Source organism: Pithys albifrons, chromosome 9 (assembly GCF_047495875.1).
Source record: "Pithys albifrons albifrons isolate INPA30051 chromosome 9, PitAlb_v1, whole genome shotgun sequence".
Taxonomy (NCBI): Eukaryota; Metazoa; Chordata; class Aves; order Passeriformes; family Thamnophilidae; genus Pithys; species Pithys albifrons.
The window spans coordinates 24,723,636-24,735,637 of NC_092466.1; the positions used below are offsets into that span (position 1 = coordinate 24,723,636).

Sequence of the window (12,002 nt, forward strand, 5' to 3'; positions counted from 1 at the left end):
ATGAATGTAACATAAGGATAAATTACAACAGGTCCATGAAACAGAGGGGAAAACTGACTACCACTGAGATGAAACATGACATTCTAAGTACTTTACATAGCAAAAGATTATGCCAAACAAAAAACGCCACTGGAAAAAGTAGATGCGGAGATCTATAACATCTAATCCCTAGTTTTAGGTGGCTGAATTCATGAGAACCTAATACAAAACTGCCCAGTAGTGCAGAACCCATGAGATTTCTTCTATCATTTATAAATGCCAGAAAAATAGTTCCTTTTAAATGTCTATTCACCCATTAAGTTTGGGCATGCGTAAAAAAAAGCTTAAATGTCTACCTAGGAAATTGATTGGCTGACCTCATCAGTAGCTGCTCAGACCCAATGCTCAAAACCAAACCTCTTCTGCATTTCAGGAGCTTTACAACTTCTTTAGGGAAAAACACAAGCTTCAGGGAATAAACTACATTCCAAATTACCTACATGGTCATTTGCTGTTTCAACCTATCAACAAGCACTACACCACAGGACACTTAAAGGTGCTACACATCACAAGAAAAGTGAAGGCCTTTAAGTTGCCTTTTTCGAGAGCATCAAACCAACTATTCACTGACAGGATAATCCCACTTACCTGGATCCATGTTTCAGGACGCTATTTCAAGTGAATCAATACACTGATCGATATATTTTTTTCAATGTTTCAAACATTTTCCTTGACAGAACTAGAAAATCCCTTACGCACTGAACGCAGCTGCAGCGAGCCAGTACTATATGACACAAGAACATACCTCCTCACAAGCAGAAGAGTCATAGCTACAGGAAAAGAAAGTATGAACAAAAAGACAACTCACAGTACTACTACTTTACACCTAAAACATTATAGAAGCAATTTTTTCTGCTTTCTGATGGGCCAGTTCTGGGGGTGAAGAAAAATGCATGTGTATGCCCTGCCAGCACCGTGCTCACCAGTCTAATGCTCTTTCTGTTTCTCAAACACCCCTTCAAGTCATCTAGGCAGGAGGGAATAGCCATGTATTTAAAATTTTAATTCCCTGCCCCTTAAAGCACTTTGGCAAATTACTCATACTACCACAATCACAGATAAAATGGAGAAGAAGGAGTAACTGCAGCTATTTTCATGAGTATTCCTGATTACCTACCCAGATCCCACTGAAATCAACAGACATTTCTATTGGCTTAAAGACTTGGATGAAAGTAGGAGAGGTATGAAACATGTGTTAAAACCTCACTCACTGCAGAAGCTAAATTACAGAGCTGACAAACAGAGAGGGCTAAAAAATACAAAGTCTTAAAGCCAGAATTTTGTTTTATATTTAAAAGCTCTGATGCCACATGTCACAATCCACATTATGCCCCTCAAACTGGTGTTACTTATTTTAAAAAAAGTTCAACAACCTAATTATTTGTAAAGGGTATTTTGTTCAAATGTAATGCTGTGAAAAGAGTAAAATGAGATTTATAGGCAATGGAATATATTTGCTTGTATCTATTTCATGCTAAATTAAATATTTGTAAACCAAAGAGTCAAGTGAATGCATGTCAGCTGAAATGAAACCAAGCAGGAAATTGTGTTCTAGAGATTGTAACAGCATCATTCTACCATGGTTGTGATATAAGCGTTTCAAGAACATATTGCTGAAAAATACAAAGTTCTGGTTTTACGCATTTTTAAGGCATGCCTGAATCCAAGAGAAAAATATTCAAAATATCCTCTTTAACTTAAAGGCAGAAAGAGGGCAAATGAGTAAGAACATGCATGTCAGCACAGGCTTTGAGTAAATATTTGAGATGACTTGATCATGTACCGTTTTAAGCCACAGTAGATAGTATCCAGTGGTTCCTGTAGAGGTTAGAAGTTAAAAATAGTGAATATTTAGAGCTATACTTTACAGACAGCATTACTTGAGAAGGCATAAAAGACTAATACAGCAAAGGAAAGGATTTACAATAGGCAGAACAGAATTAAGTCAAGTGACTAGCAAATTTCAACTGGTGGGTACTCTATTCAAACATGGAAGCTTGATAAACTGATAGTAAAAAGGTCTGCTACAGGAAAATGTCAGAACCGAACTTCCCCTTTGCAGTGCATTCCTGTTTTCCATGAAGTAGTCATCCATTTCTGATTCTAGCATCAGCAATGGATACTCATTTCCCTTCCCATGGAAATAACAGGTTAGTACCTGTCTTAAAGCTTCCATCTCTTCACTGGCCACACGCTTCTCAGAGGAAGTGTTCTTCAGTTTGGACTCCGCAAGCTCCAGTTCTGTTTGAAGCTTATCTACCTCTTTGATTACTTGATCTCTCTCACTCATTATGAGGCGGTATTCATTGAAAACTGAATCCCTTTCTTCCTTGTATTTTTCTGCATCCTTTGTTGCTTTCAGCTGCATTGTTTTGAACCTTGTCACCTCTGACTGTAATCTCTCCATCTCTCTCTGCAACTCTTTGTTTTGTGCTGTGGCGCTGCTTAGTTCCTGCTGTACTGATTCAAACCTAAAATAAAAAGAGCAAACACCAGTAAGACACTTGTTAATCACTTTCCCTTTTCATAGAATTAAGGATTTGGCTGGATAACCAAATGTATCCATTGGTAAAACACAACCACAGAGGACTTCTTAGAAAATGTATTCTCTCTGCTGAAAGTAACCCTTGCTTTACAAATATTAGTGGATGTTCAGGAATATTAGAGAACCTCTTGAAGGAACTGAAACACAGAAATTATTAGAAACAATTTAATTATTAGAAGTAAATTTATAAAAAATATGCTAAAAGGAATGAAAAACATTGTCATTATTTAATAGCACAAGCTTATCTACTGTACTGAGACCTGCTCATCCTAGAAATTAATTCTGTCTTCCAACACACACTCTCAGGCATGTGGGAAGAAGGGAAAGAAATGCAGAAATCAGAAAAAAACCAAAAATTCCACATGTCAAAATTTGCCACAAGGCTGGAAATGGACAATTTAGAAGAGAACAAAAAGTAGGTTCATCATAAAAATGCACAAAATGGAGCTAAATAGAGGTAATTCAAAAAATTCGAGCACAACCGTTTGTTTTCATCCATAGATCATCCAGTAAAATTAAAATGCGAAATATCTCACAGCATTACATTACGTTTGAGAGTAAACACAGGCAAAAACATATTACTGAAATATGGCAGGCACAATGAAAGTCCACAAAAAGTTTGAATACTTTTGGATAAATAACAAAAAAAATAGAAGTTTGATAAGCTTTTGTTTTTATATGAAAAGGGCATTCTCAAAAGTGGCAAGAATGTAATTCCACACACAAATTCACAATTCAGTTTGAAAAGAACTTCTCCTGTGTTTTACCACAACTGGGCACTACGATTGCATTACTTTTTCCCCCCAGAACTCACAGGCAAATGTCATTAATGAAAATAGCATAACAAACCTGATGGATTTTCAGGGTTATCCAAATTTCAGATGCCCACAAACCTCTGGCAGATTGTGTTCTCTCTCTCTCCAGACAGCCCCCGCCCCCAATGCTGTATAAAAGTCCAATTTCTCATCTAATCCAGTATGTTGCCTGACTTTTCCTGAGACAGAGCTGTAAAGAAAATTTCAAATATTTTCTTGAAAGCCTCAGTGTATTCAAAGTATTGCCATTGCTTTTCCGAGGCATCTTCCATTAATTTCAAAACTCTCACCCTGTTCTTTTCACGAAAGTCTTGAGTTTAAGAGATCATCAGAGTGGCAGTACAGAAGACCTAATGTTTTACAATCTGGATTTAGTTTTTCTTTTCAGAACTGTAAGGATGAAGGTAAGAATAATACACTAGGAGAGAAGAACAAGAATGTATCTGAGAGACTATGACAAACCATCTCATTGCCATGTAAGAATCCACAATACTGTTACAAACGATTTGGAGGTCAAATCAAGGACAACAACGGAAGATAAAAGAGAGCACGGAGGAGAACAGATTTAAGGCAATGCTTATCAAGCAAAAAAATATCACCAGTAAGGAAGAAGAAAAATTTTAAAAGGTGGAGGGGGGCAGGGAATGACACACTGTGTAGAAACCAACAAAACAACCAAACTAGTAAGGGGAAGTGATCAGAGAAAGAAAAGAAAATCTCTGCCATAGAAGGACATTCACATTAAATACTGATGGTTGAGGAAATCTGAGAGTAAAGTTCCATCTGGAACACCTTGGTCCTGACCTTGCATTGCCTCTTAATGAGGAAATAAAGATCATGTTTTCATAGATGCTTTCACTATAGTGAATGGGTTGCAATAGGATGAGTCAGTACAAGTAACCACGGGGCTGTTGTGGTTTAATCCAAGCACTGTGGAACTGCTCACTCACTCCCCCACCAGTGGGATTGCACAGCAAATTGAAAAGGTAAGAGTCAGAAAAGTCATGGGTTGATATAAAGACAGTTTAACAGGAAAAGCAAAAGCCACACATGCAAACAAAGCAAAATAAGAAATTAATTCTCCAGTTCCCAAGGGCAGGCAGGTGTTCAGCCATCCCCAGGACAGCAGGGCCCCATCATACATAACTGTTAACTTGGGAGGACAAACACCATTACTCCAAACACTCCCCCTTCTTCCCTCCACTTTATAAATTGAGCATGATGTCATACTGTGTGGAATATCCCTTTGGTCAGTTGGGGTCACCTGCCCTGACTGTGTCTCCTCTCAACCTCCCATGCACCCCCAGTCTCCTCTCCAGCACGGCAGTTCCAAAAGCAGAAGACTGTGTAGTCACTGCTCAGCAATAACAACATCTCTGTATTATCAACCCTGTGTTCAGCACAAATCCAAAACATACTATCCATTGTGAGGAAAAACTCTTCTCCAGTCAAAACCAGCACAGTTGCTCCAGTCTATAAGGAGCAAATAATATTGAGAAGAACCCTAACCAGGACTACCTGCTTTGTCTTCAACGCAACTGCAAGCTACAGGCAGATCTGTCTGAGTGCCGTACCCACATCCAAAATGCAGCTGCATATGTGTAGGTTAAGATGTAGCACACAGGAATTAGCTGTACCAGATACCTGGTACAGCTAATTTGTAATCTGCAAACTGTTCACCAACTAAATCATCTTGGAAGCATTCATAGGATGTGGGTTACTGTGACAACATAATAGATAAAAGAAAAAAGGCTGAAGACTTCTTTGATTTTTTTTTAAGACCAAAGATGAACTCAAAATGTGACCTCAGCTATCACAGGTGTTCTTGGTCCCTTTAAAACCTATTTTGACATTGTTTACAACAAGCATTAATTAAAAAAGCTAGTGCTACAATTTATGACCCATTCATCCTCAAACTACAAGCTTGTTAAGCTCTTATATTCTGAAAAGTATATGCACTTGAAACGCATTTTAATTTTTTTTTTCAGAGAAATATGGTTTAGGTTATGAAGAAATGATATAAACATAAGACCAACAAAGGTTTCTACAAATACAAACAACTACAAAAGAAGTTCAGACCCAAAGTCAATTGAATAAAACACAAAAACTCCTGAAGCTCACTTATATTAATTTAGTTGGATCACTGGTTCCCAGAAATATGCCGAACTTTTATGGAATTCTTAAAACCAACATCTGATCAGTATCAAGGAACACGTTCCTTTCAAGAAGGAGACCTAAATCACAAGGCCATAATAGAGTTATGTTGAGCTTCTGCATGTACCAGCATGTTTGCAGTGTTTCTTCTAATAATATGTTAAACTTTTCATCACTTTCAGGAATCCCTGGCAGTTTCAATTACATAATTTCATGTGTACATTATTATCTATGCTCAATCTCACCTTTCTGAAATACTAAATGTCTATGAATGTAGACAAATCATTTTTTGGCTTTCGTCTGTGGGAGTTGTGTATCATCCCTAACAGTCAATGAAAACATTGTTAACACACCCACGGATGCTCTTTGGAGTCTTTGTGTCTACTGATGGTCTTCCTACCCCATGTGGTAAACTGTGCAGGCTTGGTACCAAGAAGGAGCAGAGATAAAGGGTAATCATGGTACAACAATGTCTGTGTTCTTTTTTAGTACTTGCACTGCTCGTAGCAGCACCTTCTCAGTGCAGCAACTCCCAAATGCCTGCATGCAATGAACTCTACACCAGCCCCAGGCCCTGTCTCACAGTCCCACACAGTCAGCAGTTCTAATATCAGGGAAAGTTAAGATACGCTTGAGAAGATCTTCATTTGCCAAACACCTTTTAGAAATCACACCTTCTTATTGACTTGCTTTTAGTATTAAATAAGGATATATGCTCATGATGCAGTAAGGAGTTTGTTTGGAATACTAAGTCTGAGGTTTAACAAAACTCTGGTTACACAACTAAAAATGAACATAGCTTGAAAAAAAGTATCCCTTTCTCACATGAGATAAATAATGGTTAAAATTCCTCATATAATTCCAAAACCGTAACTGGGAAATCCTTTTCTCAAGAAGATGCATCATTTCTCCAAATAAACATACACATCACCTTCACACCGTCCAGGACCTTTCTGGACCTTCCTTTATATATATACACACCAAGGAAACATACACCAGAGAAAAATCTGGGAAAAAAATTAGAAAGGTGTTTGTGATTCCACCACAATGAAAACAAGATGTGACATTAGAATTGTTAATGACATCACAGAATACCTCAAAGGTATCAAAACTTGATTATACCTCCTAAGAGAGGATGAATATTGCTGCTGAAAATGAATGGCTGTGTCCCTTTGCTTCATTAACATGTCCATCTGTTTCTGAAGACGTCTGTTCTCCTCCTCAGCCTGTTCCAAGCGGCTCAGGTCTGTATTGTGGCTTGCGATCTTCTCATTGTACCGTTTCCTTAGGGCATCATAATCCTTCTTCACACCCTCCAACTTGTCCATGGCTGTATCGTAAAGTTTATTTAGTATCTCTGATGATCCGTTTTGCTTCATAACCTTAAAAAAATGCCAGAAACCCTATCAGTAACATTTGGTTTTAATCAGTTCAGTAAATATGATTTAAAATACATAAGAAACAAAAATATATGAACCAATTTTAGCAACAGTTCTTTCTGACTAAGGAAAGATTGAACTGCTCTAAGTGCTATTGTTCCTCTAAAACATTACTAAACTGCTATCTGTTAATTGGGTTAAAAATCTGCTTTATCACAACTTAAGAGCATACAGGTTTATGAAAATCTCTCTCTAATGGTAATTGCTATGAACACCTATTATACCCACGTTGTTTTTTAAGTACTTACAGTTTTAAGAAAAAGTTATCACTACTTGACCAAGATGACAGTGGTAATTCAGGAAATGCCCACAAGGTGGCATTCACAACAGGCTGCCTGTATCCTCTATGAACAAATTAAGTAATTAAAACCTTTAAGATAATCAAATCTATGCAAAATATGTTTTATAAGCAGGCATATTATTTTAATATTCATACAATATTTCATTTGACAACTATCCAGACAGGTTTGTGTTTCAAAAGCTATATATAGAATATGAGCAGGAAGACAAAAATCCATTTAAACATGAATAAAGCCTGTCCTGAATCTTAGTTTCAAATTAATTTCCATCAGCATAAGAATTTTGTTGAAAATAGCAACACTGACGACAAATGACCAGGCAACAACAAAAGAAAGCCCTAATGAGCTTCAGCAAATCTCGTCCATGTTCATTCTCAAAAGGGAAAAAAAATGCCTGAAATGAAGTCTCACCTTTTTTTATTCTGTTTTTCTAATTATTAGTTTTTATTTCTATGCTCTTTTCTGGCTTTTTTCTTTTGAATTGAAATCTGGCCTTGATGGAGCGGTGGGAAGACATAGGAAAGCGTTATATAGAGAGCTGCCAGTAACATGTAACGCTACATTAGCCTACAAAGGTATGTCCCTAACTATCTGAAAATGAAAAGTATTGACAAAGTGACAGAAAACATGTGCTCTATAAAGAGCTGAAGCCAAACACAGAGCAGCTATCCTGCACAAATACGCACAAATTGGCTCCTCCTCTTCTTTTGTGTCTTACATTCAGAGTAAGAACCAGTTCCTGAATATGGAAGGGCCTGGATTGCTTGCAGACTAAAAGAAAAGGAGAGCCAAGGGACTGCCCACTCTTCATTGTCCATAGGTAGCAGATAACAACTGGTACTGTTAATAAACTCCTTCACTACATAGGCAAGGTAGGAGAGACAAAATTCTTCAGCCTGATACTGGTCTCTTTTAAATAACCAGAACATGTAAAAGTAGTGAGTTACTGTTCATAAAGCAGCCCTGGAAAAAGACTATTAGGCTATTTCCACATACATCCCAATCCTCAGTGGACTCGGCAGCATAACCCACGATTAGCCAGCATGCTTCAGTGAACCATTTCAGATAAACTAAACACATGGTAAAATGTAGGCATATGTAAAGTATAAATACATATTGACTTAAACTCACTCAAGAAAACCATTTTCCTGAACACTCCTCCTCAAAGCAGCTTGAGAATAGGTTTGAGAATCCAGACAGAAACAAACTACTTCTTGCTGCCTAAAGCATATGTGGAATATATTTATGTTGCAAAGACACTAAATCATTACAAAAAAGAAGGACTAATATACAAGAAACTGGACGGAATTCAGCATAAACTCAGAAACAGAAATTTGACAGAGGAAGACAGAAACACCATTGCAATAAAGAAGGTTCCCCATTCAAAATCCCAGTCAGAGAAAAAGTAAATAGTCCCAGCTGATCCAAGGAAGACAGCAGTGACAACATGAAACTTCATATGTGAGCAGCAGAAACTTAAGCTGGTCAGCTGCTACACAGCAACTCCATAACAATCCTACACAAAGAGTAATTTGATCAATGTTTTTGCTCTCTGAGGCCACCAAGATGTATTTTGTTATGGCCTGACAACAAAACATAATGTCAGAGGGATCAACACAGACTAATTCATATAAGTGGCATGGACAAGATAAGACTTCTGGCACCCTTTCAAGACACCATGATTCACTCAGACAAGCTGAGAAATGGAGTCACACAACTTTCTCACTGAGAGTCGCACACATAGTTTTCATTAAGGGTTTAATCATGATGTAGACATGACAGTGAATTTCTTTAAATCAATAGTGACAATGATACTTCAGCCTCTTTCAGTGATTTCAGAGAATTTCAAATGTCAGGACAGATTCACAAAATACAACAGCTTTCTCTTGGAAGTTTTGCATCCCTGCTTTGCAGACTGGGAAACTGAGACAAAGGACAACTAAGCTGTTGGCCCAGGTTTACACAGCAAATCATTTCTACTCTCTTCTGAACCAAGCCACTAATCATTTCACAGCAGAGCTCCCAGAAGAGTGTTGGAGGAACGGATAAAAAGGAAGAAAAAATCTTCACTCCCCTTCACACTAGCCCTCAAGTACCTCCTAAACTGTCATTCAGCACATCCAGCTGGCTTTGACCTTTGCCCGTCCTACCCTAGCAAATAATTATTTTGGTTTGCACAGATTTTGCTTCTGAAGCCTAATGTTTGACTTGCAAGTTTGCCCTGTGAATCCGCCTACACACAATGAACCAAGATACTCTGTTTAACCATTCCACATGTTACTGCAACAATTCTAACTAAATGACCAAACTTCCGCAGGTGAACAGTGGACTTGATGTGACCAATTACTCCCTAGAATTACTCTTGCTTTTTTATTTTTAGAATACATGAATAACACTGACCTGGAGACAGTCTGTGATAAATAGTCCTGAAATATCCAACTACTCCAGTCCTGAAAATTTTGTCTCTCTTTGTTTCAAGTTCAAAAACATTAATCAACCTGTAGCTTTTTTTAACTGAATAGCTCAGTCATTCCACTAACCTTTACACTGTCACTAGAATGAGGAAAAAAACCCCAAAACCTAACCCACCACACACCCCATCAAAACGAACAATTCAAACCCCTAAAGGTTCTCAAAGTGACTGTCACTCTTTTTTTTTATTGTGATTCTTTCCAAAAAACAAACAGCATGCAAGTTTAAAGCTATCCCTGTCCCATAAAATACCCTAGAAAAATAGGCATCCTTTTAATCACTTTGCAGTTTCAAGTTAAGATTTTTGAAGCCTCTCCACCCACTTGAAACAAATATCATGCATATACAATCCTCACATACACTTTTTCATCTTTGTATCCAAATCCCTTAATACCATCTCATATTCTACATCACTCATTCTTCCCTCCAGCTAGACACGGAAAATCAGTTACTATCCAAGGTGTCATTTTCTCCCATAATACTGTAAAACATAAGGAGGATGTTTCAGAATCCGTGAGACATAAAAGGTAGCAACGCTGCACATTCAGATTTGTTCAACAAAGGAACCAGCCACGACCTCTGGTGGCACAACCCCTGTGCTGTGGCTCACCTGCTGCTGCTGGCTGCGCAGGTCCGTTATCTCCTTCTGATCCTCGTCGTGAAGTCTCTTCATTTCCTCACATGACTGCTGGAGGTGATTATGTTCTCGCACCAACTGCGTGTTTTTCCTCTTCAAGGTGTCCATGTCCTCCTTCAGCTGTGACTGGTCACTCAGCAAACGGCTGTGCAATGTGCTGTCAAGGCACACAAAAAATGCTCTTAGAGGCCAACTTGCAATGACAAAGTCCTGGACTAATTCATTTCAAGCATGAGTTTCCTAACAAGAAAGCAGGTCAAACTAACTCAGTTTTGTGTATTTGTGTGTGTCAAGCACCAGGAAAAAAAAATAAAATCAGAAACAAGCTAGAATAAAAGTATGAAAATATGCAAAAGCACACAGTACTCTTAAACTGCATCAGAAGAGATGATGGATTTATGCCACCCATCAATGCCATTTCATAGCCATTAAAGCAGGCAGGCAAACAGAAATGACACAACATGAATATAAGATGATCTTCAAGATAATAGGAATTATCCCACCATCTCCACTTTCTCTCAGGCCCCTCAGCAGCTACCCACATAAAAAGCACAAAAATCTCCCTGGATTCTACTGTTGTAAAAATAAACAAAACCTCCCAAACTATAAAAAAGACACAACCAAAAAACACACTATGCATTTTCAACTACATTCAAGTAGGTCAAAAGCTTGGAAAGTTCTTCCAAACTTTATTATGCAAGCCATAATCACCAAAAGAAATACTCTCTCACTTAAACTGAGAGCCACATTCAGGTTAAAAGTCCACGTAGCAGTCCAAAATTAGACCAAACCACTGCTGAAAACGAGCAGACACGTCAACTGAATATATTTTATCACTGCAGATCAAAAAGAGTGACTTTTGGATACTGATAAGTAATTTTATTGTTGAAGCAGAACAATTCTAACTAAACTCTCACACTTTGTAGTAAAATGTTTGAAGTATGGATTTAAATATATTAAAAAATCCCCAAACACACAGCAATGAATAGAACTACTTTACATTCCAAGATACTTTGTATTCCTTTCTTACGAAGTCAAATATCAACATTTCCTGCACAGAATGACGCAAAGCATCAAAAAAAGTTTCCTTAAAATCAGAACAACCTATTAAAAAAAAGCCTTTTGACAAATTATATTCACACAACTAAGTACACATAATCTTTAGATGTAGGTTATTAACCTGCTATCTGTTATTCATATTTCATTGGAACTGAGAAATTCCTTGGAATGTTAACTTTTTAAAAAAAAAAAAACATTTTCTCCTCTAGTAAATGTTTTAACATTTACTAGAGGAGAAAATAACATTCGAATTTAAATTATGTTAAAGCTTATACAAATTGTCATGAGAGCTTTCACTATCTATTAAAAGAAAGTTAAAAGATACATTCTCAAGGATTATATTCTGCTCTCTAGCCTGATAATAGAACTACCAGACTGTAATTTAAAATCAGTAGCTAGGCTTTCCTTTTTAATCCCATAAAGACATGGGATTTTTAATTCCCATGTCTTTTTCAAATTCAAAAAAAAGTATAACAAGCAGTCCATATTTTAGCATTTCAAGCGGGCCAGAAATGTTCTATCTAACGCAGGCACGCATTGATA

At 37.4% G+C, this 12,002-nt stretch overlaps 1 protein-coding gene across 5 annotated transcripts in view; it reads right to left on the minus strand.

Moving 5' to 3' along the window:
* DLG5 (discs large MAGUK scaffold protein 5) overlaps positions 1-12,002 on the minus strand; it is a 97,439-nt gene that overhangs the window by 35,437 nt on the left and 50,000 nt on the right. For all 5 annotated transcript variants that reach the window (XM_071563445.1, XM_071563441.1, XM_071563440.1 and 2 more), the window contains 3 exons: positions 10,374-10,557; positions 6,676-6,935; positions 2,198-2,510 (listed from right to left, as the gene is read on the minus strand). In XM_071563445.1, coding sequence (XP_071419546.1) covers positions 2,198-2,510; positions 6,676-6,935; positions 10,374-10,557 — 757 coding nt within the window. The remainder of the gene's footprint in view (positions 1-2,197; positions 2,511-6,675; positions 6,936-10,373; positions 10,558-12,002) is intronic.